The 19503-nt window shown below is 37.6% G+C and overlaps 1 protein-coding gene across 7 annotated transcripts in view; it reads right to left on the minus strand.

Moving 5' to 3' along the window:
- Positions 1-19503, minus strand: part of Csmd3 (CUB and Sushi multiple domains 3) — a 1319129-nt gene that overhangs the window by 43507 nt on the left and 1256119 nt on the right. For 6 of the 7 annotated variants that reach the window (XM_063264433.1, XM_063264432.1, XM_063264430.1 and 3 more), the window contains 4 exons: positions 17252-17437; positions 14297-14470; positions 11848-12030; positions 7489-7665 (listed from right to left, as the gene is read on the minus strand). In XM_063264433.1, the coding sequence (XP_063120503.1) occupies positions 7489-7665; positions 11848-12030; positions 14297-14470; positions 17252-17437 (720 nt within the window). Of the gene's footprint in view, positions 1-7488; positions 7666-11847; positions 12031-14296; positions 14471-17251; positions 17438-19503 lie in introns of those variants that run through there. The other variant, XR_010053386.1, reaches the window with a different exon arrangement.

The raw sequence follows: 19503 nt of genomic DNA on the forward strand, positions 1-19503 counted from the left end.
GGGACAATAATAACATAAAATATAATAAGATGAAAATAAAACAAAAAAAATAAATTGGAATAAGACAAAGCAAACAAACATAAGAAAGACAACCCAAGGAAACACTTAGGAGACAATTGTAGACACAGAGACAAACTTGAGCACACTCTCAGGAATCTCAAAAACACAAAACATTGAAGCCATAGTACATGTGAAAGACCTGAAGGCATTTGAGACTGACAGAGAGAGAGAGAGAGAGAGAGAGAGAGAGAGAGAGAGAGAGAGAGAGAGGGAGAGGGAGAGGGAGAGGGAGAGGGAGAGGGAGAGGGAGAGGGAGAGGGAGAGGGAGAGGGAGAGAGAAGAGAGACTTTGACACAATGTTATGAGACAGAGTAATGCCTTTGATTTTGGTTCTATTTGCTCACCTACATGGACATGGACCTACTTTTTCTGAGAAATCATGAAGTAGAACAGATAAAATATTTACACTAGTATGATCTTCACTAAATATTTATCCTTCCTTTATCTTTCTATTCAGACTTCTTTTCTAGAAGCCTTTCTGGCTTCTTTTTCTCATTCTTGCTCTCTTTATTTGATCTTGGCTTTCTATTGTTTCTGAAGAAAATCAAGGTTTCATATGCATTAGGCAAAGACTATAAAACTGAACTATATCAAAACACCTGTAAAATCTTTCTGTGTCAAGGTGAGTACTCAAAAATATTGGCTAAGCTTTTTAAAAATCAAAATAAATATTGGTTTGTGTTAGATTGAAAAAGGGAAATTGAATCCATTATGACTTAATCTGATGAACTGCTAATTAATAATTATTCATAGAGTGGTATTAAATGACATAAAATATGATTTATTTTCTTTGATTCCTCTTTCCTCATCCAGCCAATATAATAACTTGGTAAGGCTACCAATTCTTGAAATCATCAGTGTATCATGTAATCATAAACATGCATAATCTTGACCCGCGGATCCCGGCCCGCAGCAGCTCTCTGCTCCCAGACCCTGTGGGAAAGAGGCAGTGGCCTGGTCAGGTGGGCACTCCTAAGGCTGCAGAGCGGAAGAGACCACCAACACTGCCCACCCCTGCCCACATCCCTGGCCCAAGAGGAAACTGTATAAGGCCTCTGGGCTCCCGTGGGGGAGGGCCCAGGAGCGCCAGGACACCTGCCTGAGACACCGCCAGAACCTGAAGGAAACAGACCAGATAAACAGTTCTCTGCACCCAAATCCCGTGGGAGGGAGAGCTAAACCCTCAGAGAGGCAGACACGCCTGGGAAACCAGAAGAGACTGCACTCTGCATAAACATCTCAGACGCCAGAGGAAAACACCAAAGGCCATCTGGAACCCTGGTGCACTGAAGCTCCCGGAAGGGGCGGCACAGGTCTGCCTGGTTCCTGCCGCCACAGAGCCCGTGGGCAGCACCCCACGAGCGAACTTGAGCCTCGGAACCACAGGTAAGACCAATGTTTCTGCTGCAAGAAAGCTGCCTGGTGAACTCAAGACACAGGCCCACAGGAACAGCTGAAGACCTGTAGAGAGGAAAAACTACACGCCCGAAAGCAGAAAACTCTGTCCCCATAACTGACTGAAAGAGAGGAAAACAGGTCTACAGCACTCCTGACACACAGGCTTATAGGACAGTCTAGCCACTGTCAGAAATAGCAGAACAAAGTAACACTAGAGATAATCTGATGGCGAGAGGCAAGTGCAGGAACCCAAGCAACAGAAACCAAGACTACATGGCATCATCGGAGCCCAATTCTCCCACCAAAACAAACATGGAATATCCAAACACACCAGAAAAGCAAGATCTAGTTTCAAAATCATATTTGATCATGATGCTGGAGGACTTCAAGAAAGACATGAAGAACTCCCTTAGGGAAACACAGGAAAACATTAATAAACAAGTAGAAGCCTACAGAGAGGAATCGCAAAAATCCCTGAAAGAATCACAAAAATCCCTGAAAGAATTCCAGGAAAACACAATCAAACAGTTGAAGGAACTAAAAATGGAAATAGAAGCAATCAAGAAAGAACACATGGAAACAACCCTGGATATAGAAAAACAAAAGAAGAGACAAGGAGCTGTAGATACAAGCCTCACCAACAGAATACAAGAGATGGAAGAGAGAATCTCAGGAGCAGAAGATTCCATAGAAATCATTGACTCAACTGTCAAAGATAATGTAAAGCAGAAAAAGCTACTGGTCCAAAACATACAGGAAATCCAGGACTCAATGAGAAGATCAAACCTAAGGATAATAGGTATAGAAGAGAGTGAAGACACCCAGCTCAAAGGACCAGTAAATATCTTCAACAAAATCATAGAAGAAAACTTCCCTAACCTAAAAAAAGAGATACCCATAGGCATACAAGAAGACTACAGAACTCCAAATAGATTGGACCAGAAAAGAAACACCTCCTGTCACATAATAGTCAAAACACCAAACGCACGAAATAAAGAAAGAATATTAAAAGCAGTAAGGGAAAAAGGTAAAGTAACATATAAAGGCAGACCTATCAGAATCACACCAGACTTCTCGCCAGAAACTATGAAGGCCAGAAGATCCTGGACTGATGTCATACAGACCCTAAGAGAACACAAATGCCAGCCCAGGTTACTGTATCCTGCAAAACTCTCAATTAACATAGATGGAGAAACCAAGATATTCCATGACAAAACCAAATTCACACAATATCTTTCTACAAATCCAGCACTGCAAAGGATAATAAATGGTAAAGCCCAACATAAGGAGGCAAGCTATACCCTAGAAGAAGCAAGAAACTAATCGTCTTGGCAACAAAAGAAAGAGAATGAAAGCACACAAACATAACCTCACATCCAAATATGAATATAACGGGAAGCAATAATCACTATTCCTTAATATCTCTCAACATCAATGGCCTCAACTCCCCAATAAAAAGACATAGACTAACAAACTGGATACGCAACGAGGACCCTTCATTCTGCTGCCTACAGGAAACACATCTCAGAGACAAAGACAGACATTACCTCAGAGTGAAAGGCTGGAAAACAATTTTCCAAGCAAATGGTCAGAAGAAGCAAGCTGGAGTAGCCATTCTAATATCAAATAAAATCAATTTTCAACTAAAAGTCATCAAAAAAGATAAGGAAGGACACTTCATATTCATCAAAGGAAAAATCCACCAAGATGAAGTCTCAATCCTAAATATCTATGCCCCAAATACAAGGGCACCTACATATGTAAAAGAAACCTTACTAAAGCTCAAAACACACATTGCACCTCACACAATAATAGTGGGAGATTTCAACACCCCACTCTCATCAATGGACAGATCATGGAAACAGAATTTAAACAGAGATGTAGACAGACTAAGAGAAGTCATGAGCCAAATGGACTTAACGGATATTTATAGAACATTCTATCCTAAAGCAAAAGGATATACCTTCTTCTCAGCTCCTCATGGTACTTTCTCCAAAATTGACCATATAATTGGTCAAAAAACGGGCCTCAACAGGTACAGAAAGATAGAAATAATCCCATGCGTGCTATCGGACCACCACGGCCTAAAACTGGTCTTCAATAACAATCAAGGAAGAATGCCCACATATACGTGGAAATTGAACAATGCTCTACTCAATGATAACCTGGTCAAGGAAGAAATAAAGAAAGAAATTAAAAACTTTTTAGAATTTAATGAAAATGAAGGCACAACATACCCAAACTTATGGGACACAATGAAAGCTGTGCTAAGAGGAAAACTCATAGCGCTGAGTGCCTGCAGAAAGAAACAGGAAAGAGCATATGTCAGCAGCTTGACAGCACACCTAAAAGCTCTAGAACAAAAAAAGCAAATACACCCAGGAGGAGTAGAAGCAGGAAATAATCAAACTCAGAGCGGAAATCAACCAAGTAGAAACAAAAAGGACCATAGAAAGAATCAACAGAACCAAAACTTGGTTCTTTGAGAAAATCAACAAGATAGATAAACCCTTAGCCAGACTAACGAGAGGACACAGAAAGTGCGTCCAAATTAACAAAATCAGAAATGAAAAGGGAGACATAACTACAGATTCAGAGGAAATTCAAAAAATCATCAGATCTTACTATAAAAACCTATATTCAACAAAACTTGAAAATCTTCAGGAAATGGACAATTTCCTAGACAGATACCAGGTACCGAAGTTAAATCAGGAACAGATAAATCAGTTAAACAACCCCATAACTCCTAAGGAAATAGAAGCAGTCATTAAAGGTCTCCCAACCAAAAAGAGCCCAGGTCCAGACGGTTTTAGTGCAGAATTCTATCAAACCTTCATAGAAGACCTCATACCAATATTATCCAAACTATTCCACAAAATTGAAACAGATGGATCACTACCGAATACCTTCTACGAAGCCACAATTACTCTTATACCTAAACCACACAAAGACTCAAAAAAGAAAGAGAACTTCAGACCAATTTCCCTTATGAATATCGACGCAAAAATACTCAACAAAATTCTGACAAACCGAATCCAAGAGCACATCAAAACAATCATCCACCATGACCAGGTAGGCTTCATCCCAGGCATGCAGGGATGGTTTAATATACGGAAAACCATCAATGTGATCCATTATATAAACAAACTGAAAGAACAGAACCACATGATCATTTCATTAGATGCTGAGAAAGCATTTGACAAAATTCAATACCCCTTCATGATAAAAGTCCTGGAAAGAATAGGAATTCAAGGCCCATACCTAAACATAGTAAAAGCCATATACAGCAAACCAGTTGCTAACATTAAACTAAATGGAGAGAAACTTGAAGCAATCCCACTAAAATCAGGGACTAGACAAGGCTGCCCACTCTCTCCCTACTTATTCAATATAGTTCTTGAAGTTCTAGCCAGAGCAATCAGACAACAAAAGGAGGTCAAGGGGATACAGATTGGAAAAGAAGAAGTCAAAATATTTGCAGATGATATGATAGTATATTTAAGTGATCCCAAAAGTTCCACCAGAGAACTACTAAAGCTGATAAACAACTTCAGCAAAGTGGCTGGGTATAAAATTAACTCAAATAAATCAGTTGCCTTCCTCTATACAAAAGAGAAACAAGCCGAGAAAGAAATTAGGGAAACGACACCCTTCATAATAGACCCAAATAATATAAAGTACCTCGGTGTGACTTTAACCAAGCAAGTAAAAGATCTGTACAATAAGAACTTCAAGACACTGAAGAAGGAAATTGAAGAAGACCTCAGAAGATGGAAAGATCTCCCATGCTCATGGATTGGCAGGATTAATATAGTAAAAATGGCCATTTTACGAAAAGCGATCTACAGATTCAATGCATTCCCCATCAAAATACCAATCCAATTCTTCAAAGAGTTAGACAGAACAATTTGCAAATTCATCTGGAATAACAAAAAACCCAGGATAGCTAAAGCTATCCTCAACAATGAAAGGACTTCAGCGGGAATCACTATCCCTGAACTCAAGCAGTATTACAGAGCAATAGTGATAAAAACTGCATGGTATTGGTACAGAGACAGACAGATAGACCAATGGAATAGAATCGAAGACCCAGAAATGAACCCACACACCTATGGTCACTTGATTTTTGACAAAGGATCCAAAACCATCCAATGGAAAAAAGATAGCATTTTCAGCAAATGGTGCTGGTTCAACTGGAGGTCAACATGTAGAAGAATGCAGATCGATCCATGCTTATCACCCTGTACAAAGCTTAAATTCAAGTGGATCAAGGACCTCCACATCAAACCAGACACACTCAAACTAATAGAAGAAAAACTATGGAAGCATCTGGAACACATGGGCACTGGAAAAAATTTCCTGAACAAAACACCAATGGCTTACGCTCTAAGATCAAGAATCGACAAATGAGATCTCATAAAACTGCAAAGCTTCTGTACGGCAAAGGACACTGTGGTTAGGACAAAACGGCAACCAACAGATTGGGAAAAGATCTTTACCGATCCTACAACAGATAGAGGCCTTATATCCAAAATATACAAAGAACTCAAGAAGTTAGACCGCAGGGAAACAAATAACCCTATTAAAAAATGGGGCTCAGAGCTAAACAAAGAATTCACAGCTGAGGAATGCCGAATGGCTGAGAAACACCTAAAGAAATGTTCAACATCTTTAGTCATAAGGGAAATGCAAATCAAAACAACCCTGAGATTTCACCTCACACCAGTGAGAATGGCTAAGATCAAAAACTCAGGGGACAGCAGATGCTGGCGAGGATGTGGAGAAAGAGGAACACTCCTCCATTGTTGGTGGGATTGCAAACTGGTACAACCATTCTGGAAATCAGTCTGGAGGATCCTCAGAAAATTGGACATTGAACTGCCTGAGGATCCAGCTATACCTCTCTTGGGCATATACCCAAAAGATGCCCCAACATATAAAAAAGACACGTGCTCCACTCTGTTCATTGCAGCCTTATTTATAATAGCCAGAAGCTGGAAAGAACCCAGATGCCCTTCAACAGAGGAATGGATACAGAAAATGTGGTACATCTACACAATGGAATATTACTCAGCTATCAAAAACAATGAGTTTATGAAATTCGTAGGCAAATGGTTGGAACTGGAAAACATCATCCTGAGTGAGCTAACCCAATCACAGAAAGACATACATGGTATGCACTCATTGATAAGTGGCTATTAGCCCAAATGCTTGAATTACCCTAGATGCCTAGAACAAATGAAACTCAAGACGGATGATCAAAACGTGGATGCTTCACTCCTTCTTTAAAAGGGGAACAAGAATACCCTTGTCAGGGAAGAGAGAGGCAAAGATTAAAACAGAGACTGAAGGATCACCCATTCAGAGCCTGCCCCACATGTGGCCCATACATATACAGCCACCCAATTAGACAAGATGGATGAAGCAAAGAAGTGCAGACCGACAGGAGCCGGATGTAGATCTCTCCTGAGAGACACAGCCAGAATACAGCAAATACAGAGGCGAATACCAGCAGCATACCACTGAACTGAGAATAGAACCTCCGTTGAAGGAATCAGAGAAAGAACTGGAAGAGCTTGAAGGGGCTCGAGACCCCATATGTACAACAATGCCAAGCAACCAGAGCTTCCAGGGACTAAGCCACTAACTAAAGACTATACATGGACTGACCCTGGACTCTGACCTCATAGGTAGCAATGAATATCCTAGTAAGAGCACCAGTGGAAGGGGAAGCCCTGGGTTCTGCTAAGACTGAACCCCCAGTGAACTAGACTGGTGGGGGGAGGGCGGCAATGGGGGGAGTGTTGGGAGGGGAATACCCATAAGGAAGGGGAGGGGGGAGGGGGATGTTTGCCCGGATACCGGGAAAGGGAATAACACTCGAAATATATATAAGAAATACTCAAGTTAATAAAAAAAATTAAAAAAACATGCATAATCTTTTAATCTCAATGAATTAATATTTAAGACTTAAAACAGTTTTATATATTTTTATTTTAGGACAATTTTTAAATATTAAGAAAAACTTACTTGTACAGTTGGGCAAATTTCCAGACCATGTTCCGTTGGCAGTACACTGTCTAACAGAGGGTCCTGAAAGGATATAGCCTTCCATGCATGAATAGATGACGGAACTGGAAAATGTGGTACCATCAATTCGAAAGACTTTCCCATTTGCTGTTGTTCCTGGATTACCACATTGCACAGCTATAAAACAAACAGTTAATGAGTATGTTTAAAAGTAATACAAACAAAAATCCTTCTGCAAAGTCTTAATGACAAATCCCTTTATCAAGTACTATACTTCTCCAAACTTGGCAGTGAAATATCAGATTTATGCACCTGCCTACCTACTTCCTAGAACTAGGTCCATTTACATAATTCTGCCACCTCTCATTATTCTACTCAAACTTTAATTTATTAGTGACTTCATGAAATCACTGCAGAGATCAGAGCTTCCTGATTTACTATTGTCACAGGAAATAGCCACATGGACACACACAGAGATATATTTAATGGCCTTATCTGTCATAGCCAGAAGCTGGTAACAACACAAATATTCCACAACAGAAGAATGTATACAGAAAATATGGTTCATTTACACAGTGGAATATTACTCAACTATTAAGAGCAAGGATATCATGAGTTTTGCAGGCAAATGGATAGAACTAGAAAATACCATCCAGTGTGAGGTAACTCAGACCCAAAAGGACATGGTGTGTACTCACTAAGTACATAGTAGCCCCAAAAGTACAGAAACCCAGGATAAAATCCACAGAACTCCAGAAGGTTAACAAGCTGAAGGGCCCAAGGGAGGAAGCCTCAATCCCATTTGGGGGGAGAAGAATGCAATCACTGGAGCAGAGGCGGGAGGGACCTGAGGGGATAGCGAGGGGAAGGGGGTGACATGATCAAGTATTGGGGGGAACAGGAGTGAAGCCTTGGTGGCCAGTAAAAAGAATGGACACAGGTAATCTTGGGAGGAAGAAGGTGGAGGGACCATCTAGAATGTACCAGAGTCCTGGGAGGTGGGAGTCGCTCAAGGCTCAAAGTGAGGGACCTAAGATGAAATGCTTAGCAATGTGGAGAGGGGACTTGTAAAGTCTATCTCTACTTGTAGAGTAGAAGGGCAGGTCATCATCAAGTGTGGGATGGGGTTGCCATTTCACGGTCAAGTGTTTTGACCCAGAATTATTCTTGTCTAAATGAATTGCAGGGACTGGAATGGTGAAGAGACTGAGGGACGGAAGTTTCAGTGATTAGCCCAAATTGGGAACCAGCTCACAGGAGGCCTCAAGCAAGGTGGGAGACTGTTACTGATGCTGTGGTATGCTTACAGACAGGAGCCTGGCATGTCTGGCCTTCAAGAGGCCCAACAGACTCATGTGCAGATACATGCACCCAACCAATGGACAGAAACTAAGAACCCCTATGTTTGAATTGGAATAAAAAGCTGGAAGAAGCTGAGAACAGTGGTCTCAACTAACATGGTAACCCTATAGGAGGACCAGCAGTCTGAACTAACCTGGATCTCTCAGACACTGGGCCAGCAAGCAGGCAGCATACACTAGCTGATATGAATTTTCCTTATGAATATCGATGCCAAAATATTAAGATTCTCAAAAACAGAATGCAAAAACACATCAAAATGATCATCCATCATGAACAAGTAGGCTTCATCCCAGGGATGCAGGGATGGTTCAATATATGGAAATCAATCAATGTAATCCAATATATAAACAAACTCAAAAGAAAAAAACAAACACACGATCATCTCATTAGATGCTGAGAAACTATTTGACAGAATTCAACACCCTTTCATGGTTAAGGTCTTAGAAAGATCAGGTATTCAAGGACCATACCTAAATATAATAAAAGCAATATACAGCAATCCAGTAGCCAAAATCAAACTAACTGAAGAGAAACTTGAAGCAATCCTACTAAAATCAGTGACCAGACAGGCTGCCCACTCTCCCTACCTTTTCAGTGTAGTACTCAAAGTCCTAGCCAGAGCAATTAGACAACAAACAAAGGCCAAAGGGATACAAACTAGAAAGGAAGAAATCAAAATACCACTATTTGTTGATATGTTAATATACTTAAGTGACCCCAAAAGTTTCACCAGAGAGCTCCTAATCCCGATAAAAAAGTTCAGCAAAGTGGCTGGATATAAAATTAACTCAAACAATTAACTATCCTTCCTCTACTCAAAGGATAAGCAGGCTGAGAAAGAAATTAGGGAAACAACACATGTAACAAATAATGTAGAATACCTTGGTGTGACTGTAAACAAGCAAGTGAAAGATCTGTGTGGCAAAACTTCTAGTCTCTGAAAAAAGAAATTGAAGGGGATCTCAGAAGATGGAAAGATTTCCCAAGCTCATGGATTGGCAGGAATAATATAGTAAAAATGGCCATCTTGCTGAAAGCAATCTACAGATTCAAAGCAATCCCCATCAGAATTCCAATTCTTCATAGACTTAGAAAGAGCAATTTGCAAATTCATTTGGAATAACAAAAAACCCAGGACAGCAAAAACTATCTTCAACAAAAAAAGAACTTCAGGGAGAATCACCATCCCTGACTTCAACCTGTATTGCAGAGCAATAGTGATTAAAAAAAAAAAACAACTGTATGGTATTGGTACAGAGACAGGCAAGTAGATCAATGAAATAGAATTGAAGACCCAGAAATACCGCCCCCCACACACACACCTATGGTCATTTTATCTTTGACCAAAGAGCTAAAACCATCCAGTGGCAAAAAGATAGAATTATCACCAAATGCTGCTAGTTCAACTGGTGGTCAACCTATAGAATGCAAACTGATCCATTCTTATCTCCTTGTACACAGCTCAAGTTCAAGTGGATCAAGGACCTTCAAATAAAAAGAGATGTACTAAAACTAATAGAAGAGAAGGTGCCTGGAACACATGGGCACAGGGGAAATTTTTCAGAACAAAACATCAGTGGTTATGATCAAAATTCACCAAATGAGACCTCATAAAATCACAAAGCTTCTGTAAGACAAAGGATATTTTTAATAGAACAAAATGGCAATCAACAGATTGGGAAACGATTTTTACCAATCGTACATCTGATAGAGGGCTAATAACCAACATATACAAAGAACTCAAGAAGTTAGACTCCAGAGAACCAATTAATCCTATTAAAAAGCGTGGTACAGAGATAAACAAAGATTTCTCAACTGTGGAATATGGAATGGCAGAGAAGCACATAAAGAAGTGTTCAACATCTTTTGTCATCTGTGAAATGCAAATCAAAACTACCCTGCGATTCCACCTCACACCAGTCAGAATTGGTAAGATCAAAAAACTCAGGTCATAGCAGATGCTGGCAAGGATGTGGAGAAAGAGGAACACCCTCCCATTGTTGGTGGAATTGCAAACTTGTAAGACCACTCTGGAAATCTGTCTGGCTGTTCCTCAGAAGATACAGAGGCAGATGCTCAGAACATACCGATGTGTATGCTAGCAGCCAACCACTGAACTGAGAACAGGGTCCCCAGTGGAGGAGTTAGAGAAAGGACTGAAGGAGCTGATGGGGTTTGCAACCCCATTAAGAACAACAATATCGGGCCTGGGGATTTAGCTCAGTGGTAGAGCGCTTACCTAGGAAGCACAAGGCCCTGGGTTCGGTCCCCAGCTCTGAAAAAATGAACCAAAAAAAAAAAAAAAAGAAAAAGAAAAACAATATCAACCAGTCAGACCTCCCAGAGCTCCCAAGGACTAGACCACCATCCCAAAAGAACACAGGGATAGACCTAATGGCTCCATCCACATATGTAGCAGAGGATGGCCTTGTAGGGAATTAATGGGAGGAGAGACCCTTGGTCATGTGAAGGTTGGATGCCCCAGTGTAGGGGAATGCCGGGGAGGGGAGGAGGTGAGACTGGGTGGATGGGTGGGTAGCACCCTCATGGGGGCAGGTGGTGGGGTGATGGGATGGGGTTTTCTGGAGGGGAAATCAGGAAATGGGATTACATTTGAAATGTAAATAAAGAAAATATCCAATAAAAGAAAAGAAAAAAGAAAAAGAAGCCTTAGACACATATACAGCTGAAGACTGCCTGTTCTGGTTTCAATGAGAGAAGCTCTTAACCCTTGAGAGACTTGAGGCCTCAGGGAGTAGGGAGGTCTGGTCAGGTGGGTGTGTGTGGGGGTGGGGTGGGGATGTCCTCTTAGAGATGGGAGTGGAGAGTATGATAGGGAGTGGTCTGAGGGTGGACTGGGAGGGGGATGGTGACTGGACTGTGAAAAATGTTTAAAGAATAACAACAATAATGGAAATCTTTTGACTCAATGAAGTTGAAAATCAGACTGAAGTATGTTAAGCACTTTCCATATATTTAACTTTGACATGAGATTACCTTTGCACTCTGGCTGCCTCCCAGTCCAACTGCCATTGGATAAACATGTTCTTTCTTCTGAGCCATAAAGAATGTATCCAGTATCACAGGCAAACCGTACAGTGCTTTTCGTTCTAAAATCACTTTCCTGTCTGGAGCCATGACCAGGCATGCCTGGATCCCCACATGTACCAGTGGTGTCACCTGCATGCAGCAAAGTTCAAATTAATTTATTATGATATGCATTGATTTTGTTCACCATTTTCACCAATAGCTTAGTACGCATTTGTTATATACATGCTATTTTTACTTAATTTGACTGAATAAAAATGTCAATAATATCTCCCACCTGGCTGTACTCATATGAAGAAAAAGCACAAATAATGGTTTCTGACTATTGTGTTATTTTTGTTATTGAAGATTTGTAGATATAAATAGTTACAGGTATTTCATTATAATTCCCACAATATAGTTAATAATAGAATGGATAAAAATTTGTAAATGACAAAAATATGTACTTAATGGAAAATGTATTTATATAAAATTTTTTTAAAAATGTGGCTAGAGTGATTACATAATTCATTCTCTGAATCATCTTATGATTAATAATCTTTTGGCTATTCTGGAACTGCTGTGAGCTAGAACAATATAAACAATATAATAGAATTATTCCAATGAATTACATTTTAGCCCTTTTAAATTTCCTCTCGCAAAGTCTGTTAGCAAAGAGTTAGCAACTAGCTGATTTCTTTTTCCTCTATGAGAATATAGAAATAAATTGTAAGCAACCTAGAATTAAAAGCTGGGAACAAATTTCAAATAGAATTTCCCTCATCACTGTCAGCACAAGGTTCTTGTCCTTTGCTTTCAGTATTAGCAGTTTCTCACTCTCTACACTACTTCAATATTTCTAAACACAGTATACACATTCATAATATAAAGATACACATGAACAGAGAGACAGACAGAGAGAGAGAGAGAGAGAGAGAGAGAGAGAGAGAGGAGTTGATTGTGATGGTACTTAAAAATTTCATGTGTTTTCTAGGTGGAATCTATCCATAAACTTCTGTTTTTAAATCTAAAATGCAATGTTAATTACTACAGGCATTTCAGGCATTTTAGACTATTATATTACTGTTTAACATATAAGCAGTTTATTCTTCCCTTCAATACTAGGCTTTTAATATACTGTATAAAGATGAGGAGGATATTTGTATGGCTGGTCTTCTGGAAATTTACTTATAATGAGTAAGTTAAAGATAAGACTGATCATCATGGAAGACAGTTTTAGAATTACACTAATTTGTAGGTTAAATTTGAAGTCCCAATCACTGCCATGATTTAGAAGATTTGAACTCAACCACTTCACTTTTCTCACTTCTAAATAGAAAACAATATAAAACTCTTCCTAAAATTATCTATTACAATCTTTACAAAATTGAATCATGTAAAAGGTTTGATTAATATGTAAATTTAGAGAATTATGGGAAAAGAGTATCATATCTAGGTAACAGATGAACATAAATAGTACTGACAAGAGATCTATTCTATCTCTAACAATGTTACGATATTTCTAAAGAAAGTAATAGGTTATACATTGTCGTAAAATGCATTACATACTATATTAATGGGTTATTAATTAAACCTACATTTTATTTTCATTAATTTAAAGATAACTGTTATAGTTATAATGAATAAATATATATTATAGTAATAATAGATAAATAAGTTTGGTATTGATAAATAGCTTTCATAATACTCGTTTGGTCATTGGAGTTTAAAGCATTTAGATTTTGTTTTTAATTTGCCACTAAGTAAGCATTGCTTAGAAAGAAAGAGAAATGAATTCTGATAAACATTACTCCTGTACCTTTTCAAATTTGGGAAAATCAAGTTTGATTTGTACTAAAATAAAATGTCTACAGAGTCCTTATGAATTTGTACTGAAACATATCCTAAAATCACTTAGCTGTTTACATAGAGCACAGGTACAATCCAAAACACACACTTGAGAATTAGGATGTAAATCCCTGTTTCTCAACTCTTGGCTCATTACCCCTTTGTAGAGTACAATAAACCCTTTGTAAAGATTACTTATTAGCTATCCTACATATCAGATATTTTTGTTAATAATAATAGTAATAATAACAACAACAATAATAGTAGTAAAAATAATAGTAACAAAATTACAGTTAAAAATTAGCCCCCAAAATAATTTTATGGTAAGGAGTAACCAAAAAATGAGGAACTGGGTTAATGGGTCATTGTATTAGGAAACTGAGAACCATTGATATAGAAAATTAGCATTCCTTTGCTGCTTGATTTACATTCCCTTACAAGCATTCACATAAATGTTTTTCGGTCTTCACTCACAAAATTTTTAAGAGGGATGTTGATGTCCTTAGAGTATGCTGTATGGATTAGTAATCATAGTAAATTTCTGCCATACACAGTTCCATTCCACTGGTACCTGAACAATGAGGTTGAGATCCACTCCAATGTCCATTTAGCTGGCAAGTCCTGGATGCCTGGCCTAGAAGAGAACGCTTTCCTGTGCAGGAATAGTGAACTGTTGACCCAAAAGTATACTTCTCTCCAGACAGGACTGCATTAGGAGGAATGCCAGGGTGTCCACAGTCAATCACTACAATACATAATTTTTGAATATAAAATTTTTTTATATCTCCTATCGAACAACCTGAATCAGCTTGTTTATAAAATAAAAGTACATTTTCTACTCCAACATGTCAAAGCATTTTCCAGCCAGTACTCTGAAGACTACATGTGACCAAAGTCAGGTATGACTGCAGATGGACACAAAATCAGAAATTTACTTAAAATATTCTGAAATTTTCTTTCCTTTTAATTTACGTGAATTTGATCAGTACTAAACTCTATACTTTGCAGATGACAGATTCAGTTGGAATGCCAAAATGTTAATTTAAATATTATTAAGATGAACATATCCTTGATATTAAAATAGACACACTTACTTTATAAAATTTAGTTTCCTAAACATGATATTAATGTCTTAGTTATGGGGACTATTGTGTTAAATCATTCATCCTGAGGATGAGTTTAATAGGAATTTGAAACCTAAATATATACACCCATGTTTGCTTTACTGTAACAAGTGGTGTTAGTACTGACTGTACCTAACCAAACCATTGGTTTGAAATATATATTTAACTGGAGGAGAATGTCCAAGTTATTTAGAAGACTGAGAAAGGTCAACTAAATGAAAACATAAGGAAGCTCAGTTTGATTAAAAGGTGGACTATACCAAAATTGAACAGGAAGAATTTTGAGACTAAAGATATAGAAAAAAGAAGTTCTGTGATTCACAATCTATCTGCAAGTCTGGCACTAATTCACAATGGATGTTAAACAGAGAAAAGACTTGAGGACTTCTTGATATTCAAAATGTTTCTATGCTTACAAGAATAAAAAAAGTAAATATTGTAGAAACTTGGAAATTATTGTATGTTTACTATTAAATCAAGCTTATAGAAAGATCTGAAGCTATCCATTTTTAGACCAAGAAAATGTGCAAATGACACATGAACTTCCAAGATGCCTTTGCTATTTAACAAACTTCCTCAGTGACACGTATTAGTCAGTAAAGTCAAAGGCCTATCACAATAAAAATTAAACCTAAACGATTTAAAGTTTTTATGTTCTACAAAAAAAAAACCCCAAAATATTTTACATTTAATGTTACGGTTATAAAGCTCATGTAAATAAATGGTTCAAATCACTGAGTTAGTCTACTAAAAGAAATAAAATAAATTTTATTCCACCTGTCAAACCAGTACTTCAGTTACATAAAATCAGAAATTTTATGAACATGTGAAATCTTTCTTTCTCCAAAAGTAGTGTTGCCACACCTTTTCATTAAATCTTTCTTCATAAATATAAAAGAAATCACTCTTTCTAAAATATGAATATGAAATAACTTTATTATTATAACCAAAAGTTACTTGGACAAGCACTTTGTAATACTTTATAAAATTTTTATGTCCTATCAGTCAATTTAAGACTTGTCAATTGTCTGAATTTGATTTATGTTCTTATAACTTCAAACCTTTTTACTCCCAACTCTTAAATTCTCTCTCTCTCTCTCTCTCTCTCTCTCTCTCTCTCTCTCTCTCTCTCTCTCTTTCTCTCTGTGTGTGTGTGTGTGTGTGTGTGTGTCTGTGTCTGTGTCTGTGTCTGTGTCTGTGTCTGTGTCTGTGTCTGTGTCTGTGTCTGTGTCTGTGTCTGTGTTCCAGTACTATTGCAGAGGTCAGAAGACATTCTGTTTAAAATCAGTTCCTTCTATCCACCTAAAGCCTCTATTGTTTCTGTGAACTTACTAGGGCTAGTTTCCATGTGAAATTCTATCTGTTTCTTCTAATTCACTGTAGGAGTACATGGAACACATCTATAACATCTGTCTTTTACACTTAAATTCTAATATTTGAACTTAGATCATTGTCTGGAAGACTTTTTTACCCAATAGAGTGATCAGTCCAAATACATAAAATTATTTTAATGAATATGTGGAATACACACAGACACACACACATCAAACTAAAGTGTATCAAAAAATAATTTAATGTTGATAGAAAATTCCTGCCTCTAAAATAATGATAACGCTAAAGGAATGAGTGTGGTACTTGTGTATCATTATCTTCTGCCTTTATCCATACTCAAAGACATACCTGTCATATTAATATTTCATGTATAGCAATTTTCTATATGATTAAATTCTACATCTTGGAGGGACACTTATTGAGACACATTCTATTCATCATGGAAGTTCCTTTTGCTCAGGAAACCAAAACTGAAACTGACAAGATTCTATTTACCTCCCATTCCCCAAGTAAATATGAGCAGTGGAGGCTGCCAAGAGACTCTCTAAAATACATAAAAGAGGCACTCACTAACCAGGCAACCTGAAAGAAGCAGAGACCTATAAAAGGCTCCTACCATCTAAGCTGCCTAAAGAGACAGCCTAAAACTGTCTAAATTTAAGCGACTTGTGCAGTAGTACAGTCTGGGTTTCTAGCTTTCTAGAGCTGTGACTCTTAGGTGGGCTTATGGCAAGCTATTTCTACTCATGTTATAACCCCTCATTCAACTTCTTGTACATAGCACCGTGGGCCGTTCACATGCTTTGAGGGTTCTCTATCAAGGCTAAGGAGATGTTTGTTCCATTATCTCTAGAAATAGGCATGGTATTGTAGAAGAAATTTTACGTTTTAGAAAATAAAGTGATATGATAGAAAAAATGGTCAATGAATTTGTGAAGTACATCAATATATAGTTTTGAAACATAATAAGTCAAGGTAATTTCCCCTGGTATACAGTTTGAGTTATGTCAATAAACATCAATATTGTTTCCATAACATTTTTATAGGAACAATTCACATTATCTACTTACTGATACATTCTGGTAAAGGTTTGTCCCATTGTCCATTTGGCTGACATATCAAAACTGAAGACCCAAATAAAAAATATCCTGGGTTACAGTCATAGAATACCACAGTACCATAGGTAAAATTCCCATGTTCTATTTTGCTTTCTCTTTTGGAATTGGCTGGAATTCCAGGATCAGAACAGTTCACCACTAAAGAAAAGAAAAAAGTTAAATGTTAGTTTAAGATTAATATAAATATACCTAGGTATAATTCTGTTGAATTTTTTAAAAACTTCATTTCAGAAGTGAATTTAGTCAAATAAACCAAATACTCCAGAAATTTACTAACCCAGGAACTTTTGATAAAATAGTCATATTTTTATAGATGAAAATACAGGAAAATGTATAGTAATTTTGAGAACCATATTAACTCCTAAGAATTGTGCTAAATATAGATGGAAGAAGGATTCCACTTAAGTTATTTTTGTTACCAATAGTAAAATATTGGATAAATATTATTTTAAGCAAAACAAAATTTATCATAATTCATTAAAAAATAAGAAATCTACCATCTGACCATAATAAATAAGGCTGCTATGAGCATAGTGGAGCATGTGCCCTTGTTATGTTTTGGAGCATCTTTTTGGTAATATGCCAAGGAATGGTATAGCTGAATCCTCAGGTAGTACTATTTCCAATTTTCAGAGGAACCTCCAGACAGACTTCCAGAGTGATTGAACCAGCATTCAACACCACGAACAATAGAGAAGTGTTCCTCTTTCTCCACATCCTTGCCAGCATCTGCTGTCACCTGAGTTTATGGTCTTAGCCATTATGACTGGTGTGAGGTAGAGTCTCAGGGTTGTTTTGATTTTCCTCATGACATTTTGTTGAACATTTTTTTAGGTGCTTCAGGGCCACATGATATCTCTCAGGAAACCAAAGTTGAGAATTCTTTGTTTATCTCTATACTCCATTTTTAGTACCATATTTGATTCTCTGGAGTCTAACTTCTTGAGTTATTTGTATATATTGGATATTAGCCCTCTATCAGCTGTAGGATTGGTAAAGATCTTATCCCAATCTCTTGGTTGCTGTTTTGTCCTATTGACAGTGTCCTTTGTACTGCAGAAGCTTTGCAATTTTATGAGGTCTCATCTGTTGATTCTTTATCTTAGAACATAAGCCACTGGTGTACTGTTCAGGAAATTTTCCTCAGTGGCCATGTGTTTGAGGTACTTCCTCACTTTCTCTTCTATTAGTTTCAGCAAAGCTGGTTTTATGTGGAGGTCATTGATCCACTTGGACTTCAACTTTGTATAAGGAGACAAGAATGGGTCCATTTGCATTCTTCTACATGCTGACCACCAGTTGAGCCAGCAATATTTGTTTAAAATTCTGTTTTTTAAAATTTGTTTAAAATTCTATATTTCGCTGGATGGTTTTAGCTACTTTGTCAAAGATCAAGTGACCATAGGTATGTAGGTTCATTCTGGGTCTTCAATTCTATTCCACTGATTGCCTGCCAGTCTCTGTATCTATACCATACAGTTTTTATCACTATTGCTCGGTAATACAGCTTGAAGTCAGGGATAGTGATTCTCCCAGAAGTTCTTTTATTTGTGAGAATAGTTTTTGCTATCCTGGGTTTTTGGCTTCTCCAAATGAATTTGCAAATTGGTTTTTCTAAGAATATGAAGAATTGAGTTGGAATTCTAATGGGTATTGCATGGAATCTGTAGATTGCTTTCAGCAACATGGCCATTTTTACTATATTAATCCTGGCAATCCATTGAGCATGGGAGGTCTTTCCCTCATCCAAGATCTTCTCTGATTTTTTCTTCAGAGATTTGAAGTTTTTTCATACAGTTCTTTCACTTGCTTGGATAGAGTAAGACCAAGGTATTTTATATTATTTGTGATTATTGTGAAAGGTGTCATTTCCCTAATTTCTTTCTCAGCCTGTTTAACCTTTGAGTAGAGGAAGGATACTTAATTGTTTGAGCTAATTCTATGCCCAGCCACTTTGCTAAATTTGGTTATCAGGTTTAGGAGTTCTCTGGTGGAATTTTGGGGTCACTAAAGTATACTTTGGGGTCACTAAAGTATACTATCGTATCATCTATATATAGTGATATTGATATTGACTTTGATATTGATATTGATATTGACTTCTTCCTTTCCAATTTGTATTCCTTTGACCTCATTTTGTTGTCTAATTGTTCTGGCTAGGACTTTGAATACTACATTGAAAAGGTAGGGAGAGAGTGCACAGC

The sequence above is a fragment of the Rattus norvegicus genome, chromosome 7, assembly GCF_036323735.1.
Source record: "Rattus norvegicus strain BN/NHsdMcwi chromosome 7, GRCr8, whole genome shotgun sequence".
Classification (NCBI taxonomy): domain Eukaryota; kingdom Metazoa; phylum Chordata; class Mammalia; order Rodentia; family Muridae; genus Rattus; species Rattus norvegicus.